Raw genomic sequence first — 22078 nt, 5'->3', positions numbered from 1 at the left:
ACCTGCTTTTCATTTCCATTGCGGCACTTGTGTCGGAAAAGACGGATGTCAGAGATAAATGTTTCCTCCCGTACGAGATGTCACAGAAAGAAAGTTTATTTTGGTGTATTATTTTGGCACCCGGAGGACGGTGCTATTAAAGGCATTAGCAGGGAGAAGATCAGCAGTTTCGCCTGCTTCTGAAACTTGTCTGTTGTTTACTGCGGGTGTAATTCCCCGTAGAGGAGAGACACATTAAAAAGGGAGGGATTAGGCGCTTGCATCATGACTGCTAGTCCTATAGTCAAAGAGAAGCCTAAAGGAGCAAGGTCATCAGTGATAAAAAGAAACTATTACTATTTTATGAAGCATATCTGTAAAGCATCAGGGGATCAGCTTTTCTCTTGTGAGCCCCACATATAGTGACGTATTTCAAAGCTCTTTTTCCCGTTTTATATCCCCTGAAGACATGAACCTATCAGCTGATATTCCCCTCGATCTCCCCGCGGGGCTGCTCCACCGGGCTGCCACCCAGCCTCAGAGCTGCTGCATATTTCAGCAGAAGAGGTAGAGCTGGGTGAGGGGGACCTCCGGGTCACCATATCACTGTGAATAGCATGACCTAGGAATCATAATTCAAAAATCAAAAATATCTCCAAATCTTACAAAGCGATACAGTGTAATAGCGCACAAATGTGAAATAGCTTTTTAAACAGTGTTGTATCTTTGTTTGTTAGAGGAAGCAGCTGCGTTAAAAAGAAGGAAAACACAATCATTTGATATTGTTGACAACTTCTGTCTCTTTCGCCTTAAAGTTAAAACTCTGCTCCAACGATCAGATTTGGTTAATCAACACATCTAAAATGGAAACTCTCTCACAAGCCCTCTGCTGAAGGTTTATTTTAGCAATTAACAGAATAATGAACACACGTCTCCTTGAATACCACCTTAATTTGATAAAGGGGTTTGAGCGCTCGAAAGATCCGAGAAGCCAAAAACAGGTAAACAGGACCAATCAAGATTAAAATGTATATCTTTCTGAGGAAGTATGTATTTCCTTTTCCACTATTGCTCCGGGTACACTACATTCATTATTGGGCACTGAGTGTGTGCATATAAAGCAAAGAGTGCTGTGTTATTTTGTTCTTTCATAGATAGCATCAGAAGAATAAAACTACTCGTAAATGGAGTGAATATCGCTATTGCAACCTGAAGGACTGTTCGCAGAAGCAGGTTAATATGCGTCTAGTGACATTCCAAAGCAAAGTGAGACTTTGGAAAAGACAAATTGAAAGGAGAGCTCTGGATATAAAGCATGTGGGAAATTGGGGCAGAAAGTAAATATTAGCTGAAAAGAGAAAACACTGAGCCTGCGCCAGTGAAGCAAATAAGGGGTAAAATACCTGCAGTGCCTCAACATTAAATAAAAAGCAGAATGTTTCCATGGGAACCTCCATTTTGAAAATCGTTACAGCTGCCTTTTCACCATTCCTTAACCACGTTATTTAATTTTCATTAATTCACCATTTTCAACAAGGTTCTATTCTGGTGAGTGCTTGAGCGTGATAGATATTCAGGTGAGTCTCCAGGGTGCAGGAACCAAGAGGTATCATGAACAAGACTGGAATATTATTCAGCTCAGGACAGCAGCGACCGTTTTACCCTTGTGCCATCTCATCTTTTCCTTATGCGAGGAGAAAGTACCCTCAGCAGAGGAGAGGCCAGTCTCCGCTGTGGGACAGACATACCAGTGTTGAGCATCGTGGAGCGTGTGGAGATGTTGATCTCCTGCAGAAGCTCCAGTGTTTCAGTGTGAAAAAGGCGAATGGAAGAGCCTTCAGAGAACGCCATCCACACTCCCCCGCCGGCCTGGGCCATGTGGGCTACGCTCACCATCGGGTCCGGATGCACTTCAAACCTCTGAAAAGGAGGAAAGATAAAGCAAATGATAAAGCTGTTACTTGGTAATAAAGCATTTATAAGAAGTAAGAAGAATCATTTGAGCTAGTTGACGGTGGGAAAATACAATATACTGTACAAAGTAAGACATTACTAACAGGGATCTTAAGTTTTGACCATTAGTCTAAGCATTTGTTCACTTTTATTAAGCCTTTACAATAAATCTATTAACAATTAGGATAGCCTATACATGTATTTTGTGTTTCATAATGTTTTTATAATGATTCACTCTTAAATGTTCTGTAAATAAAGTGCCTCCTAATTTTGTCATTTACTTTGTGAAGCGTGGGGCATGTTTTGCATCATTCCTCTGCCTGCTATGTTTTTATGTGCACAATGAGAAAAAAGGAGTTTGAGGCGACGACTGTTAATGAGTAGCTGGGTGTAAAAGCAATGAGCCTTATCATGGAGACGCATGCATCCCCTGCGGTCCAAGGCGTGACAGGGGCTGGTTTGGGCACCATCTTGGTGCCCCTATCGCTGTCACTGCACCAGCCCGGGCAATTAGTCAGCCAGTAGAGATGAGAGGCGCACCCAGCTCCTCAACACAAGTGCAGTGGAGGATTACCACCTGTTACTGCGCCCTTGCCAATGGGCCCTCCTTTGTTTGAAATAAGGGAATAAGAGAGAAGAAGAAGACTTTGATGTGTGTGGGTTTTTTTCTCCCCCTTTTTTAAAATGAATTCTCAGCTGCAGATGCATGAGCCGTCTGGGAGATGGTGGCAAACAAACACAAGATATTGTTAATAAAAGTGCAAATTTCACCTTCAGTTGCTCACCAGTATTACTAAACGCTATAGAGGGTATGCAGATGATGTCACAGCTTGGAAACTCAAGCCAAATGAGTGTCAACGTTGAGATATTAAACACTGCAGAGGGTTCTGTTTAGACTGAAAATGATGTAAATGCATTCCCTCTATAGGCGCCGTGGGAGCTTCCAGAGAGAATGTACCCAAAATATATGAGCGAGTTCAACTTTACAAAGCCATTTCATCTGTCAAGTTTAATTCAGTTGTTCCACGCTATTGCTGAACTACTGTACTGTATATGCAAGTCTTTCATACCATAAGAGGTAGGTAGAAGGTAGAATGAGTTTTCGAATACACACTGAGGGTACATATGCAACACATAATAATCCAATAACTCGCCACCATACGGACATGATTGTGTATCATATTGCCTGCCATATGTGTGAAATAATTATTGATAATAATTGATATTTTTCCTTTTTAGATTCAAAACCTTACAGAAGATGCTGACTGCACAATAGGCACCATGCATGTTTTTGATTTCATAATGTAGAATATGGCCTTCTCCTGAACCTTTTTACATCAATGACCTAAATACTGTAGTAAACCCATAAGATGGTTTTATTCAATACACATCAAGTTGCTGTGTAAATTTATGTTCATGTGATATACAATATGGATGTGTATGAGACTTACCGGGCTACCACTTATGAATTCTAAGTATTCACACTCCATGAACAGAGAGGATAAATTTGGACAAAATATAGTGTGCAGGGTCAATGAAACATGCTCTGTGTCAATGAAAGGCTAAGAACACGGCACAACTGTTGGCCCCAACCAGCCACCTGCTATTAGAGTGCTAAATCCAACACTGCTTACAGAGATGAGCTGCTCACTGGAGCCTGACAGTAGTAATGTGCCCTTTACACTCAACTCGGCAGTATCGCAACAACATCAACATCCGAGGACCAGTCTTCCAGCAGAGGAGGAGGGGGGGTGGACAACAGGTAGTGCTGCACTACATCTGCACTGAACAGCTCATTAGCCCTTCATTACGCCAACTGACAAGGAGTCTCTGTCCTCTGGCTGAGCACACAGTCCAGTCCTTTGCCACGCAACAAACCGGCACGAGTGGAGAGGGAGGAGAGCAGGTAGAAAAAGAAAAAAAAGCAATGGGAAGAGGAAGGAACAGGAAGCTGCCAGTCAGTACTGATCAGAGTCCAGACGCCAAGAGAGTCCTCGTAGGTTAAGGCAGCAGCGTTTTGGGAAATGTCTCTTGCGACGGAGGAGTTAGTGGAGCAGGCTAATAACTGTCCAACACTCTATCAATGCCCTGAGGCTCTGAGATGGGCAAAAGAACTATCCCAAACAACGGCTGCACGTCATCTACAGCACATGACACTTTTTGGTGTTTCTGTTTGACCCCAAAATTACACATGGTGGTTTAAAACATCCTCCAATTCAACACTGATTACCCACTTTAAGAAAAACATGCATTACAATTAGGGATGAACCAAAACCAGTTTTGGCTGTCAACGCTTTAAAAACACAACTTTTACCACCTAAATCCCACCTAAATCTAAGTATATGGGCATGCTGTTTATCAATCTGAAGCTCAGATCCTGGAGAATTCAATCGGGGAGTTAGTTTTAACCTCCAAAAATGTATTTTTGCAAAATGCCCCAGTTAGCCTCATGCTAACTGAAACTAATCAAGGCTGGGACAGAAACTATGATAGAAACACCTAAAGTAGCCAAATAAAATAAAATAACCACTGCTGAAGCCAAGTGTTTGTATTTTTGTTTAAGAAATAATTAATCTATTTGTAATGATAAGATCACTTCATGTGAGTTGTTTATATTAATGTAACCTAAGCCTGTCATTTACCCAAGGATATTTAGCATAGAAAAGTCCAGTGATCTTTGTTAAATGTTTACCCAAGAGTTTATCATTGATATAATTAATAACTGATCTGTAACATCATGACAATAAAATATGACTTTATTGATTTTAAAGTGGAGAAAAGAGTCAGTCACTCAGAAAAAAAGACAATTTTAAGAAAGTCTCTTGTAAATATCGGCAGATACTCAAACCCTGGTATCGGTATTGGTAGTAAAAAGCTGAATCGGTGCATCTCTAATTATAATGGTAGATGATTGCATTTGATCAAAATTATTGAAGTACAGTATGCTGCAGAAAGTCTTGTTTATCTATCTTTTAAGTTCATGTGACTTTTTCGCTCACAAAAGTAGAATATAAAGAGGAGGAATATTCCAAGTAGAAATATTCATGAAGTTAGAGAAATCAAGACCGCTGGATGCTTCTGACTGATATAAGCCCACCTTTCATGATAACCCATATCACTACCAGGAATGTAGTTCAGGATTTAAAAAAAAGATTGTATGGTGAAACTATTTGGTGAAACTATGTCAATGACACAATGAAGAGAAAAAAACAGAAATCTTAAAAACGAGTAACCATGACCTTGTGTGCAATTTAATCATTTTCATCAACATTTAAAGACCATTTTTTTCCTGGGGCGGTAAGTGGGGTAAAATGTAGCCGCTGGCACTGGCTTGCTGTGACATATCCAGCATTCTCTATGGGCCAATTCAGTGTAATCATTAGCGGCAATGAACGTGGACCTCTGCTCCCCCCGAGCGACATTTGTGTTGGTGCACTTTGGGGACTATGGGGCTGGCTGTTGAAAGTTGAACATGTTGGTCTGCAGAATATTCTAAATGTCTTGTTGAACACATTTCTTACATTTCATACAGAACAAGCAGGTGAATCACTAGAGGTCAGGAGTTAAGTAGTCGTTCAGTGGACTGAATAGAACTCCTCACTGAATACATTTTCTTGCTGAATTCATTGTCAGTACTTACAGTGGGAGGACAAAGTGAGCATACTGTTTGGAATTTCTTACATTTCTGAATAAACTGGTCAAAAAATGTTGTCTGATCTTTATTAAAATGAGTAACCATTGTCTGCTTAAACTAATACCACCAAAACATTTACATTTGATCATGTTTTTAATGGCCATAACATGTAAACATTCACAGGACAGGGAGGAATAAGTGAGTACACCCTGAATCTCATTGAACTGCAGCAGTTTGTAAAGATGAATGGTCCAAGATTCCACCTGATTCATCGCAAACATCTATTCTGCAACGGCAGAAAAGCAGCCATCGCTGCAAAAGAATAAGTTGCAATAAATTCACTTACGTATTCCTTGCGGTGAACGTGCTAGGTTTTTCTGCAAAATGTCTTGATAAACCAAAACCAGTGAATTAATTTTTCCATTGATGATAGCACATTGTCCAGGCCCTGAGGCCGCAAAGCAGCCCCACACCATGATTCTCCTGCCCCATACTTCACAGTGAGGATAAGGCTGTCGGTGCGCTGTTCCATTTTTCCTCCACACATGACGTTGTGTGTTCCGCTCAAACTATTCAACTTTGGTTTGCGAAAGAGCACTTAAATGCTCCACAGCACTACTGGAAAAATATACCGTGGACTGATTAGCCCAAAGTTTCATTTTTTTAGCGGAACACAGAACGTCATGTGTGGAGGAAAAATGGATCAGCACATCAACATCAAAATCCTATCCTTACTGTGAAGAATGGTGCAGGGAGCGTCAGGCTTTGCTGCCTCAGGGCCTGGACAACCTGCTATCATCAATGGAAAAATTAATTCACAGGTTTATAAAAAAAAGCTGAGGCATTCACAACAGCGTGGAATAAGTAAATGATCCCTTGTATTAAATATCTGGCTGATCCTTCATGATGATCAGACCACATTTTATGACCAATTTAGTCAGAAATGTGAGAAATTCCATAAGGTGTACTCACTTTTTCCTCCCACTGTACATACCTGTACAGTATTTCTAAGCTGTGCTACAGGAAAACAATCATTTAAAGTATAGGGTTGAACAATATAATTGCAACTTTTTTTTAGTACAGTTGATTAAATTCAAACAATAGTATCAAATGGTACTAAATCAGTTGTGTTTGTTGTATTCGCAAACTACGTGTCAATCTGACTCACATGGAGCAGTCATACTGCGACGTATTGTGTTATTCTTATGGTAGACATTGTGTCACTTGTCATATTGTGAAAGTAACATGGCAACATTTACAAATTTCTCTACAGAGATTTCTCTACAGAGATGAATAAAGTATAAGTTAACATACTGCAGCTTTAATTAACACAAAACTCTTTTTCTATGAAAACATCTGTAGATAATTCATACATCAGTATATCAATAACTGCAGTTGCACATACATATATTTTTTTGGGTTTGGGTCTTATTATAACTGTGTTTACATGCAGTATATAATCCAAACCCATGGCTTCATTTATTGCAGCACAGCAAGAAAATATGTTTATGTTATGAGTTTCACATTTTCTTACTTGTCTGTCACTTCCCAAGACATTTTACGGTGGAGGTTTTTGTCAGGACTGTAATTTTCTTGTAGTCCCAGAAGAATGGGCTGTGTGCATAATCAAATGACGTGAGGAACACAGAATAAAAACCTATTTGTGCTGATCCACCCTTGGGTTTCTTTCTCAGAATATTTGGACTATAGACAGACACTGAATCATAATAAGGAAAAGTTCTGAACAGGAATTTAGCTCATTTATACGAGGTTGACACAGAACAGAGTCATCATATTTTGCATAACAAATGCTGTCATCTTTTTCTGTTTTAGGTTTACATTTTCAAATGTTTTCCACTACCTATAGAAAACAAATAAATGACTTGTGTATTGTGTTACGAAGTACAGACTAAATATTTATACAGCACTCTCCTCCATGTGGCTGACACGCATGGATGCCCTAGGCAGCTATTGGCCCCTGGAGGACACATTAGTAAGGAAGACAAGGTTAGCTCAAGAAGTAACCAGACTTGACCTGTTGAGCTCTATGGGAGAGAGGCTGAACCAGAACGGAGCAGCTGCGGCGTGGCCATTGGGCTGATTAAGCTTCTCTCTCTCAGGAGGACAAGGCCAGGGAGAAGAGCAGTGGTGAACTCTGTTCACTCAAGATTAAGAGCACCTCCAGGCAGGCTGCTCCCAAAGACACTTATCGAACATCATTTGCAGTAGTACATTTGAGACTATATCTAAAAGGGACTGTAGACATCTTGAGAAACTCGCCTCTTCTTCCTCCAAATTAGCCTTTCATAATTTTCATTACATATTTGTCTCATTAAAGAGACTAGAATTCAAACTCCGAACCCTTCCCCTTTGTTTAACACCTAAACGTATTGTTAAGTAAACAACAGCGAGATCAGATATACCTCTAGTACCTATATCACAGTCAAGGATCAAAATAAAAAAATAAAAAATCCAGTGTAGAAAACTGAATGGGAGCAGGAAAGAAAAGCAAAAACACACATACACACACACACACATATATATACACACATATATATATATATATATATATATATATATATATATATATATATATATATATATATATATATATATATATATATATATATATATATATATATATATATATATATAATGTGTGTATATATATATATATATATATATATATTTTTTTTTTTTACATGAATGCAGGTCTATCCATTCCATCCTGGCTTTTTCTGACAATATTTTGCTAGTTAAGTTTATTTATAAAGTGCTTTTCAAACAGAAATCACAAAGTGCTGTACATGATGGTTAAATAAAACAACTTAAGAAACATTAATAATATTTTTTTTTTCATTTACTAAACTCACTAAATATGCCAGACTACCGGGACTATTTTATGTGGGTTATTAGCCGGTCACTGTCTGAAGGCTCGTCCCAGAGCGAGACTTTCTCCGCAGCTATTACGAAGATCTCAGTCAGACACAACGAAACAACATAAGCACACGCTGCATCGCCAGAATCACAACACAACAGGACTAACCCGGCACTTTTCCGTGGAAGTAAACACCGATGTGCGGCACTCGTGGGCAGGAGTTATTTCACTTTTACGCTGTTTAACCTGAAGCTAGCTAGCTCAACAAACTCAACTGTTTATGGAAACAGCTGCGGTGGAGTCGCTTACACCTGGGCCCCACCAACTGAAACTTTTATGTTTGACTTTACTAATCCAGCCAAATATGCTTAAATGCAGGATCATTTTATGTACGCCTGAAAATTATGAATAGTGCCTATTCTCATATTTTATTAACAGTAGCTAACCTAGCTGCTTACTCTCCTCTACTTCCCATTTATCAAACGTTTTGTTTTGGCCAAAAACGTTGAAATTAAACAAAATCCATCTCATACGTTCCTGTCAGTCACTAATTACGCGTTTATCTGATTCAGCTGTGTCATGCGTTGCTATGGCGATGTCCACAGCGGAGTGATATCCCAGTGATTTAACTACCGGACTACGTGTGCGGTTATACCAAAATAATGCACACTTGTTAGCACCCACCAGCCAATCAGAATCCAGTATTCACCCAGACCATGGTATAACAAAACTGAAAAATCCAGTGATCAAATACAACCCCAAGGTTTCAGGGACTGGTTTTAACAGACTGGCACCAGGGATGTTTTATCGCGACAGGAGCAATGATCAGAGTTTCTGTTTTGTTCCTGTGTGCGTGTTGTGCCTCTGATTCCATCGTTTTTGTACTAGATGAGGAGACCAATATGCAGGTCCAAGGGAATATTCCAGTCTCCACCACATATCACTACCCCAGACATTTCCACACTTATCCAAAACTTTCTTAGTACATTTTTCCTATTATGTCGATGGGGTTGATAATAGGCCTGGCACGAGAACAGAACTTGAAGTTTGATATACTGAGCCACGAAAATATCACGATAAACGATATTATTGAAGACCTTTTAATGACATAAGAAACTCTAAACTTTGATGCTTAAGCTTTATTTAAAAAGCATTTAATCTTAAAATATCCCTCTATGAATATGAAATACAATGTAATACAACCTATTTAGGGTGACGATAAATATTGAGCCCAAAATGTATTGTTTATCGTAACGTTCTTTGTGATCAAAGAAAGTATCATATGTATGTATATATGTATCGTATCGTATCGGCATCAGAAACATGAGGTGAACTGAGTGTGAACCTTAATCATTCATCATTGCGTTTTTGTCTCCTTCTTTTACTCTTCCCTGAATGCGTTTAAACCTCAGAATTTTGGCCACGCCGACTGTACCATCCTTGATCGAGAAGGCTCCTTTGGGTTTTGTCACTTGAAAAGAAGCTTTATTGTCCATCATTCATTCCTCTCCCCTTCAGGTCACCTGCGCCTTCCTGCACGTCTTTGTAAATTACGGGGCTGGTTTGGAAATATGCACAGAGTCACAAGGGGTGAAGTGTCTGGCAAGCAAGTTTCTTTTTTTTTTTTCGTGCTCCTGTGATCGCCAGAATGTCACTTGTGTTGTCGTGCTTGAAAAAATGGTGTCTCCCTTTGTATTGGATTTTTTCTATCTTCCATGCAGATTGAAGTTCAAGCACTTTGGTCCGAAACTGTAGAAAGCAGAGGACGATGGATCTCAGGTTGGCCCCTTAGAGAGTTTCAGCAGCGAGTGAGTGGTGACATCTTCATTTTTTGGGAGGGGGCATCAGCTCTGCTTTGATGAAACTTTCCCAACATTCCCAACAAGTCATTTTATTCGGCCTCTTCTTCTATGCCATGGATTTGCAGTGCGTTTCTTAGAGTGTATGCCTGCAAATCTTCAAGTCAAGCCTGTAGATGACCCTGCAGTTCAAGTGCCGACCTCCATTTCAGTGAATCTGTGCTGGACCTCCTCCACCCTAATAGTCACCTCCCTGATGTCAGTCTTAATAACACCCAGCCTGTTATTCAGTCCCCCTCTGAAGCCCGGTTGCTTCAGTGAGCTCTTTAGTGATGTCCGTGTGTCCTTTTTCTATTTCGGCAACTACATAGACTCCATGCTCTCATTTTTGTATTATGACATGTGATGCTATCCTTGCTTTCACTCTGTGGGGGTAAAAAAGAAAGGCACCACTTAACTAAGAAGAGGACGTTTCTCTTCTTAGTTAACTGGTGCCTTTCCTTTTATCCCACCGCTTACTTTCTAACAACTCTCTCATGACAAAAATACTGTAAAACTCTGAGGGGGAGTCAGACCAGCTGGAAGCCAGTAAATTATGAGACTGCTCGCTTTTCCGCCATTTCCCTCCCAGTGACCTTCTGATTACCCACAGTGACCAAAGCCATTATTCCTTGAACTGAAATGACATAATGGTATATTTACTTGACCATAACATTTGGAGTAATTGTGCTGGCATTTTAAAAGTCATCAATTTATTTGTTTGGTTTCTGCTTGAAGAGGTAACTGAAGCCCTCTACTGCTTCTGAAAGTTCACATTTCACTGTGACTCGTTAAGTTGGTCTGTGACTCACTCATCACTTGAGACACGATGTGCGAGTGACACATTTAAAATCTGAACGGATACAGTGGAATTCGAACTACCATGCTGTAGCTTTGTTGTGACATCACAAGCACAACCTCAGTAGTGTCAGTAGTTGTGCACAGAACTGCAATGAAAAGAGGATCTCCTAATTGGCAAATCATCACAGGGATCAAATCACTGTAACATTATCTTTGTGGATTTTTGACACCCCCTCCGGGAACCGCCACCTTAACGTGGTGGAGGGATTTGAGCGTCCGAATGATCCTGGGGGCTCTGTTGTCTGGGACTTTGTGCCCCTGGTAGGGTCTCCCAAGGCAAACAGGTCCTAGGTGACGGGTCAGACAAAGAGCGGTTCAGAAGCCCCTTATGAGAGACCAACAGGCCCGGTTAGAACCATGAGGCCGTCCTTCTGTGGACCCACCACCTGCAGGAGGAACCATAAGGGCTGTTGCAATGTGATTTGGGCAGCTCCAACAGCTGCCCCCACGACCCGGCAACGGACAAGTGGAAGAAGATGGATGGATGGATGGATTTTTGACACATATAATTAGAGGTTGGTTATTTTACAATATCGGCTATCAGCCCAATCTAGCACCGATAAAGGCCTAGATCTCGGGACTGAAAGTGATAGAGATTTCCCGTTTCTTTTGTACTGGAAAAAAACAAGTCCTCCCACAACGTCCTAGGCCTCAGGGGAGCAGAGAAACTTCGAGATGAAAATTGGTTAGCTACAAGTTTGTTAAATCAGTACTATGTAACTTGTTTACCTGAATAAATCCTTTTCGTAGTCCCTCTGGGAGTAATACAAGTGTTAATGGGATGATTGGGGGGTCTTTCACCTCCCCCTGGTGTGTCTGGCCAGAAAACCACAATTGCAACTTCAATGCCTCCGGGTAGGAGCCATCAATACACACTAATGGAATCACGAAGAAGAAGCTAACAGGCTAGCTAGCTCTCTCTCACGGACAATTAATGAGTAAAAAACGGCAACATGCTACAACATCTGCAGTGGCGCTTATGGCCTCTAGGGGCATGAGTTACTTAGAATCGGGAGAATTCAATCAATGAGGTAGCACTTTTCGCCGTGCAAAATGCAGTATGCTAATGCTAACAGCAACTAATCAAGATTGGGACAAAAACTATGATACAATCACCTAAAGCAATAAAATAAAATCAGCCACGGCTGGTGCGGCCAAGTATTCATGTTTTGAAAGGATTGGCCAATAAAAATCCCCAAAATTGGTATTGGCCTGAGGAAAACCCATATCCGTCGACCTCTACATATAATCTGATTAATTACAGGATGTCAACTGATGTGGTGTGCTAGTCGGTTTGAGCTATGAAGACACCAAGGGGAAAGAAATCTTTTCACATGTTTTCTCTCTTTGACAGGTGTGACAATAGCCAAGGATGTTGGCTTGTTTTAATTCAGACTGCACTGACATGTATCCCTACGAAACAGCTAACATTTTACTGCAGTGTTGTTCCAACATAACCATTTTTATTAAATTATATAACACCAAAATTATTATGACGCACAAATGTTATAGTCAACAGGCAAGTTTGTCAGCTCGTCGTCGCACTTAGGCAGCTTGACCTTGAAAAACTAATTGGACTACTGCCAATAAAAGCATCGCGCAATTTGACAGCGTGTAAGAGCATGAGATAGGAATAATCAGACACCCTCAAACTCGTAGTTTGTCTGTTTACCTGAAGGTCGAAGTTGGAGGTGTCCATCACTGTTACTGTATTCCCGCTGCTCGCCCACACATTCTCATCCAGCACTAACAGCGTCCGCACCGGCTCTGGTCCAAAACTCACTGATCGGCACGGCTCTGGCTCCCAAAGTTCATCTGACCCCAAAAACCAAGAAAAGAAAAGAAAAAGGAAAGAACACTTCACTCCAAGTTATTCAATCCTACAATGCCAAACAAAATCATGGTAAGAACTAATCGCCCACATTTATCCCAGCCAGCCTAACTCTTACATTAATAATTTTGATGCCTCCCTTCTATGTTTGCAAATTCAATTCAGTTCTTCGCCACTTGTTCCTCAGCATGGTGGCCTGGTGTTTCGAGTGAAGTGCTGTGGAGCTGCTGAATGCTCTCAGGAAATCACTAAGAGAAGGTTTTCTTTTTTTTTTTTTTTAACTAAAACTAAAAAAGGATGAGAGCCAACACAAATGCCGGCTTGACTCAACAGCGTTTCGGTTCCAGTGGAAGTACTCACAGTGTGGTGTACAATCACACAGCGTTACCACCCACATGCTAATAAGACTTCGTAAGAACACTAATCCACCTTGCAACTTCTTTAACAAATGCAGCTTCCTTTTTTGTCTTTCTTTTCCTTCAATTGCAACAGCTTAATATAAAGTGAATTACACAAGGATCAGTGTTTTGAAGCTAGAGAAGAAAGTGCATTCTCCCTTTCAATAAACATTCTAAGTTCATTTGTGCATTTATAGTTCTACGGATGAAAAGCTTGGGATGTTGGGAGTATTTGTTGTTTTTTATGTAATGTTTGGAGTTAACCCGTGCTGGTCTTTCTTATCAAGTGAAGATTTGCAGGCAATAGACTGGAGGAGCATGCAAAAAATATGAATCATCTATTTTCAGTTTTTTGTTATTGAAAATATTAGGATTGGTCAGTAATAACACATGAGCACAACAGTTATAGTGTAGCTTCAAATCAATGACCGCAGTTCAAAATTTGAGATGCAAATAAAATCAACCCCCATAAATGACACATTGTTGTTCAGAAACGTTTAAAGCAGTACTAAGTAACTTGTTTACCTTAATAAATCCTTTTCTTAGTCCCTCTGGCGGTAATACAAAAAGTGTTAATGGGATGATTGGGGGGTCTTTCATCTCCCCCTGATGTCTCTGGCCAGAAAACCGCAAATGCCACCGGGTAGGAGTAACCAATACACACTATTAGAATCACGAAGAAGAAGCTAACAGGCTAACGGCCAAAGCTAACTGCGGGCTAGCGCCACTTAAACAGTATTTACAGCCAAGTTTAAGTGAAATAAAATATCTCCATTGTGTAATTGGATGAACAATATCTCTCTCTCCCTTTGTCTTTTCTGTCAGTGTAGCATTTACCTTCACGGAGTAAGAAAAACGTAACATGCTACGACACCTGCAGTGGCGCGTGTGACCTCTAGGGGCATGAGTCACTTAGTACCGCTTTAATACTAGCTGTGCCTTGAAAATTGTGTTCAGCAGTCAGACGGGGCTTCATCAGAAACATGGCACAGCTAATATGGACCACACACCTAATCAAAAGAAATGTTGAATAATTAACCTGACACAATGAACCAGCAAATCACTAGTTTTAGTTGATAGTAGTAGTTTAGTTGCAAGTAAAAAGGTACAGTATATGTCTTCAAAATGTGCCTTTTTCACTTATTTTTTTGCCATTTCAATTCTGTTGAACTGATGCACATGTTTGTTCATAGTCCCTCTTAAAAACCTGTCTGAGACTAAGGCAAAATACTATAATTTTGACGGGTGTCTCATATAAACTTGGATGCACTCCTCTCAAATCTCTCCATAGTGATTTATGCATTGTTATCCTTTTGATACAAGGCTATATTCAAACTTTGCCATTTTTCTCACTACTGCAGTGTTTTTTTGACAGCAGTCTCCTAGTCAAGGGCATACATTTGTAAAATGCATTGCAAATCCACTAACATTTTCCACCAGCCTCCAAAGCTTTCTGAATGTTCTCTGTTTTTTTTGTTTTTTTTCCCGAGCATGAATAGTAATTTTTAATCGGCAGCCAGCAGCTTGGTGTAATTAATCATTCTTTCTGCTTGGGAGGAGAGAGGAGCAGAGGAGGCAGAAGACTGACTTACTGTGGCCAGGTAAGAATGAATGGTGATGGAGCTATTGTGCCAGTGCTGAGATAGGATGCCGCCCTCCTTTGGCCCAGTGCAATGCTTGGCTAAACATGTCACATACAGCACCACGCACAAGTGTTACTTTCATGCATGCCGAGTGTGAAAATCAATAGATACGGGAAACGCGTGGCATGAACGTAACCATTTAAAGGAAGTTTATCCAAATTAATTCACCACATATTGAATTTGACACCATATCTTTCAACACAATTGTGCTTTCCACTGAGTACAGGATATTAAATTGATTATTGAATTGAATAACACAGATTGGGGTAAGTAAGGTGAGGTTTGCCATCACAGTGTGTTGAAATATAATGAGCGTACACTTGACTGTTATCATTAGTGGGTTACAGATTTGTGTCATGTGTTGGGTTAAACCAAACAGGCCCACCAACCATACCAATTTTGAAGACCACTTAAGTTTGTACCGTATTTTCTGGACTATAAGTCTCTCTGGAGTATAAATCACACCAGCCAAAAAATGCATAATGAAGAAGAAAAAACATTTAAGTTGCTCCGGAGTATAAGTCGCACCATTGGCAACTACCTGGGCCTGGAGGCGTAACTGCACCGTTCACATGCCTCTCCTGGCATTATTTTGTTCTAGCTCTTATTTAGGAACTTGTTCCTGGCTGTGGCCATCTAGCTTTAATCCCGCGATTACCTTTTATCTTTTTCTTCATTGCAGCAAGAGAAACCTCCGCTTTTCACTAGTCCCTCACAAGTTTCTCGCTCACTTCAAACTTTCTTTCTGCTGCTTGATTGACGTTTTTTATATCTTCAGTGGCGCAGGAGTAACAGATACTGGTACACAAGCCTAGAGCTCCCTCTAGCGGCTGTCAGTGGGAAAATAGCAAACATGTGAAATCATATATTTGGATATATAAGTCGCACCTGTGTATAAGTCGCACCCCCAGCCAAACTATGAAAAAAAAGTGGCACTTATAGTCCGGAAAATATGGTATGTGGATTAATGCATTTATTCCAGCTTTTCAAAACCTTTGCCTTATTCAAACACTACACATATTTTCTATTTTCTTTTTAATTGGAGGCTGCACTAGCACTAAGGAGGACTTGGGAGCAGGTGCTGGGATTGTGAGAGAGAGAGTCCATGAGTTCATTTGTAAACTGATTTTAGCCATAAGATCTAGCAGCAATTGCTGGGCTCATTCTGCTCTCTGAGTGGAAGATTGTCTTGAGATTAATCCAGAGACATGTTTTAGAATATTTACAAAAAAAGCATACTATTACCTTCTTTTTTTTTTCATCCAAAATAAAAAGTGAATAGAAACCTCTTCTTTAAGAGCATGGCAGGTTGTACAGTCAACGGTATATAACAGAAAACAATTAGTCGATCACTAAAATAACTGACAAATATTCCAATAACTGATCTGTTGTTTCAGCCCTACAATACACACTGTACTTCATATCAAAACCATAATTTTATTCTGAATCAAAACAGCCTTGCTGAGTCTCACCGTTGCGGTTTCTTCTATAAACCTTTATTGTCCCGTTCCGTAGGCCAGCAAACAGGAACTGAGAAGAGTGCTTGAGGCAAAGCACCGGGCACCCCTCTGGGTTATGAAGGGTCAATACACATTGAGCTGCAGTGTCCATGCTGCCGTACACCAGAATCCTGGAATAACCAAAGCAGAACAAGCCAACGTGATAAATGAGTGTCATTTCAAAAGACAGAGTGCCTTGTTTTCATACAGTTTGATTTAATAGTGCACTGCAGAGCAAAGCGCTTCTTATGAGGAACCACTTTGTCTTTCTCATGTTAGAAATGCCATCTGAGCCTCACTGTATCATTGTCTTCTTCAGGATGACAAACGGACAGCTGTTTACTGCACTGTGGCTGACACATACAAGTAGCAATGTTACTCTTCTTGAATAGCGCTTATTGGTGTGTGCAGTGACCAGAAACGATCTAAATCCAGAAATAAAGTCATCACTTAAAATGCCACCAACTACAATTTGTTCAAATCAGTGCTGTAAGATTCTAGAGACGGAAAGTGCAGACAGGATGATGAAACCGTAGCCCTATTCTGACACTTTATTGAATTAGAAAATGATACTGTGATCTAGGCAGCAGAAGCAGCACTGATGTTGTGTTTGGGTATCATCTCTGATTTTGGGCTCAGATGAACTATTGACAGGCGTATCTAAAAAGCTGGAAACCTCACTGGGCCCAACAAAAGATTACATGGGATATTATAGTTAACATTGTGGCATTCTATTAGGCTTTTATCTTTTATTCTTTTCACAGTGTATCTATTCTGACAAATCCAATTTTAAAGTTGTCTCAGTCCTATTTACTTCTGCTGTGCAGCCTCAGAGGGTTTTGTAATCATGAGCGTCTTAGATCTGTGGTCTTACCGCCCATCGTCCAAACCCACACAAAGGTTGGCGCTGCTCGCGGTGGGAGACTTGGGAACTGCATCCTCATCCTCATCGGTACAGAGCTCCGGCACATACTCCAGACAGCAGACAGCAGAGCCCAGCTGCAGGCTCTTGACTGCCCTGGGCACAGGCCTGTTGAGAGAGAAGATCTCTATCTGCCCCTGCAACGGGTCTCCTCCACCAGCAACCTGAGAGGGCAGAGATGAGGTCAGAGCATCAGAGCAGTCCGGGCTTATTATAGACGTTCACCAACAAAACCTGAAACAATGAATTTGTTAGTGATTTGCACATTATTTAGTTTTACCTTGACATCAGTGTAACAACGAATAAATCTAACATTTCACTTTGATAGAAATTATTGACTCTGCAAAATACAGCTCTATAGAAAACTGTTTGTCCAATCTCTGCTCACAGGCAGAGAAAGTTCAGAGTATCAGAGGAAAAATGCAATGAATGAACAACAAATCACACAAACTACAATATGGATTTATAATATAGAAATTGATACTCATACATACTAGTCATACAGAAATAGCTATGTTTTCATTGCAAGTTATTCATATCTATATTTCTGATATCCAAATGGACATTCTTTCTTTACACACTTTACATCATCATATATTAGTATTTAATTATTTGCCATTCTGTAGTGCAAATACACACCATTTAACATACACCTTTAGAGTGACAAAGATAAGCAGAGACCAGACTCTTACTTAAAGTTAAATAGAAATAATCTTTGCAAAATGTGTCTTCAGTTAAACACCTTCTCACTACAGCTATTTCAGATTCAGTCAAGTATAATTCCCTTAGACCTGGTCTTTTGCACCCCTTTTGGTACAACTCTTCAGATTCCTTTATAATAACTGAATTTTAAACATATTATATAATGGATCCACAATGTCATCGCTGCAGATCAAACAAATTCTTCCAACGCTACAGCCTTTTCATCAGAACAGAGGGCTCTTGTAGATCTGGGAGAGCTATCACTTGTTTAACAATGAGATGTTTTCAATATCTGAAGGCAGAGTCAAGAAACAAGTTTAGGGAAGTTTGTAATCAAATAACCGTAAGGGATCTCACGAGAATACCAATCGAGAAGATAAGGATAAAAACACCCATGGATGAAGAAATACAATGGGAATGTTTAGAGTTAAAAGTGTCATGTTATTGGACACAACTGCAGTATTTGGGACAACAACGTCCATGGAAATATGTCTCTATTCTGACTGAGCAACTACATGTTGAAACTTCTTAAAATAACCAATTCTGCAAATAGGGACAACTAAAATAAAACAAAACGGATTGTCCACCTTCTGTTTACTAGAGCAGTAATTCACAAAATGGAGGTCACAGGAAGTCACTGTGTTGGGGGATTTTGACATGATTCCAAAATAACAAAACAATGAATAGCCGGACTTCGAGTCTGCAATAAAGGTTTGATGAATAATGACATTGGGTCTTAGTTCAAAACAATTAGTATTTGTGAATTGAAGTCCAATAACAAAGTTAAATGGATATTTCAAGATTTTTGACATCGGGCCTCATTTCCTAGTTATCCAGAGTGTTTTTGATTTTGATTTTTTTTTTAATTCATGCAGTCCTTATATTTGAGGAGTTTAGTGGTGCTAGGCTAGTGCTAGGCTAGCGCATGTTTATGGTAACTAGTAGCCTGCATTAAAAACCTCTTCAAAATCATCGGGTAGTCCTCCAAACGTTGCCAGACTTGTCTGACTTGTAGAAAGCTCCTTTGTGAATTCCACGTGTAGTAATGCCGGCCGCAGGTAAACAAACTACTGTAGATCCGGTAACCGAGCAGATCACTCCGCCGCTGCGTACCTTGCAACCAGCTGATGCTGCTCAAATATAAGTTATTTTAAATGCAAAATGGTTATATTTCCAAAATGATTCAGTCGACACAGACATTTATATCGGTAGTCTGGAGTTATACATTATTTGCCTCAGGTGCACTGTGCTTGGGTAACACTGTTTTTAATACAGGCTACTAGCTACCATAGACATGCACTAGCCTAGCACTAGCCTAGCACCACTAAACCCTTCAAATAAAAGGACTGCATGAATTTAAAAAAAAATCAACAGAAATCAACAACACTCTTCAGGATTATGTCAAAAATCCTGAAATATCCCTTTAACTGTTCTCATGCAAATCAATAATCCAGATTGTAAACGCTTTGCTACAGCAGTGGTGCATTGTAATTTTGTGTGTCGTGACCTGAAAAAGTAGAGAATCCATTACTACAGGATGTGCCCTGTCACATAGAAAATCTCTGCAGACTTAGTAACATTTTCCAACAGGTAATAGCACTTATTTTTGAGGCCCTTGTCTTTGCTTGTACCGCTGTCAAATGCGATGAATTTTCTCATGAAATGCTAAAATATCTCAGTTTCCACGTGTGCTCTATTGTTGCTTTTTAACACGGAAAGAAGTATGGCTTCACTAGATTATTACTTTTCTGTTTTTATTTACATTCCTTCAGCGCCCCAATTTATTCGGAATTGAGTTTGCAAAAGTGGGAAAGATAATGTTGTATATTGTGCTGCCATGGATAGATTGGCCTTTGTGAAAAACCTGTCAATGCAAATTGCGGGAACAAGCAGCGGGAGCCCCTCAACCTATCCCTAATGCAATTCCGATTTTTCCCATTTCCAAACAATTAAAGTGTCACTGCAGGTTTTCAATATGATTTCATTCATTACCCCTGTGTGCGGCATGGGGAATGTCCAGACAAGAACAAAACGTCCTTTGAAAAAAAAAAAAAAAAAAGAAGAAGCACACGGCTGTACAAGATTTATGCTCTGAATCACATTGTGCGGATGTGACAGGAGCTAAATATAGTCTTTAGCTGTTCCTCGCCGCGCTCAACCCTTATTTGCATGCAATCATTTGTTTGATTTGTATCAGCGTGCCGAATCTGGACAGGAGCGATCCTTGTGGGCTCTCGAGAATGAGCCAGAACAAATAATGGTCCACTGCACAGGCTAAAAAAAGGGTGAAGATAGGAAGGACTTATCTTACAGCACTGGCGCCTAAAAGAGAATCTGTATCCATCTGTAGCTAACAAAGCCCCTCGCGCTACACACGCACTCAAGCTTCTAACTCCCAGTCCGAAGGAAAATACACTGTCCAGATATAACCAGTTGTGTAAATGTACAAAAAGGACATTTTCCATGTCAGAACTATCTATAGATGAAGATGATGTGGTCATGGACGGACTGCGCAGAGCCAGGAGCACACAGCTTTGATTGCTGACTATTTTCCTTGGAATAAGTTCAAACCCGAACAGCTTCAATCTATCGAGGCTTTTGAATAAAGATTGCCCGGTTATTATGGCAGACAAGCCTTGAAGAAAGAAGAGTAGTTTGTAATGGACCATCCTATTCTAATTGTGTTTCCTTGTAATAAAAGAGAACCACAGAGAGGAATTGCAGAGTGTAAAGGATTGCATGGGGTAATGGTCTTGAGTGCAGACAGGAAGTGCTTTGAAGACAAAGATTCAATTCAATATGAAGATCCCATCCACTGTTCCAAAACGAAATATCAAAAGTAGTGGGAGGAGAATTGCTATTCCTTATGCCCCTGTAATTGTTGTCATGAAGAAGAAGGAAAAACAAGTTGTGGTTGTCATGAAATATCGGGCTGATTCTTCTAAAACAAATACAATAGAACGCAGGTAAATGATCATAAATGAAACTTTTTCATTGCGACATTGTAAGGCCACAAGAGGTTCGATAAGGTATACATCCTAGGCGTTCCTCCGAAGGGTCTGCAGGACATTTATTTTGCTTTAGCCCTGGATAAAGCAGGTCCAATATTATCAGACTCAAAACATCCTCTGTTTAGAGAGTTTGAGCTGCTTCCCTCAGGGCGAAGATACAGGTGCCCAGCCCTGACTATAAACAGGACCAGGCAGTCATTTGTGCCACAAGTCATTTTACAATTACACAAAGATGATGTGAAGCTAATGAAGTAGCTAATTGTGTGTTATTCATTCAGTACAGCTGGTCTGTCTGAGAGGGTTTTAAAGAACGTAGGTAACGTTTTTAACTGATACACCGATTAAAATTAAAACTCGGGTTCTACTTTCGTATTAAGTCTTGCTTATCATTTGAAGCCCGAAAGAAACTTGTGAATGCTACTTTTACGCCTGTTTTGGACTATTGTAACGTTATATATATGAATGTCTCCACAGATTCTTTGCGTGTTTTGGACACTGTGTATCAGGGAGCTTTGCGCTTTATTACAAACATGAGGTCGTGACTCATCACTGCGTCCTTTACGCCCGGGTGGGCTGGTCATCTTTGTCATTTCGTAGATTGAAACATTGGTATCTTTTGATTTATAAATGTATTGCTGGACTTGTCCCTCCGCATCTGCAGCAGCTCACTGAGCTGAGGAGCAACAGCAGCTATAGCCTGCGCTCTCAGGACCTTCTCCTGCTCTCTGTGCCCAGGGTGCAAACAGAAGTGGGTAAAAAGGCCTTTAGATTTGCTGCTCCGCACTCTTGGAATGAGCTACAGAAGGAGTTTCAGATAAAAGAACTTGTATCACTTCATACTTTTGAATCACTATTGAAAAATCTAGAAACAACATGTAGCTGTTTTATCTGAGTGTATTATCTTGATTTAAACTTTAAATTATGCAATG

The 22078-nt window shown here is 40.1% G+C and overlaps 1 protein-coding gene across 4 annotated transcripts in view; it reads right to left on the bottom strand.

Annotated features, from left to right (window-relative positions):
* The window catches only part of arhgef10la (Rho guanine nucleotide exchange factor (GEF) 10-like a), a 127523-nt gene that overhangs the window by 5764 nt on the left and 99681 nt on the right, over positions 1 to 22078 (bottom strand). For all 4 annotated transcript variants that reach the window (XM_079579082.1, XM_079579081.1, XM_079579083.1 and 1 more), the window contains 4 exons: positions 17389 to 17600; positions 16488 to 16645; positions 12816 to 12958; positions 1728 to 1899 (listed from right to left, as the gene is read on the bottom strand). In XM_079579082.1, the coding sequence (XP_079435208.1) occupies positions 1728 to 1899; positions 12816 to 12958; positions 16488 to 16645; positions 17389 to 17600 (685 nt within the window). The remainder of the gene's footprint in view (positions 1 to 1727; positions 1900 to 12815; positions 12959 to 16487; positions 16646 to 17388; positions 17601 to 22078) is intronic.

This window comes from Gobius niger (assembly GCF_951799975.1).
Source record: "Gobius niger genome assembly, chromosome: 20".
NCBI lineage: Eukaryota > Metazoa > Chordata > Actinopteri > Gobiiformes > Gobiidae > Gobius > Gobius niger.
This window is presented reverse-complemented; position numbering and strand designations above follow the sequence as displayed.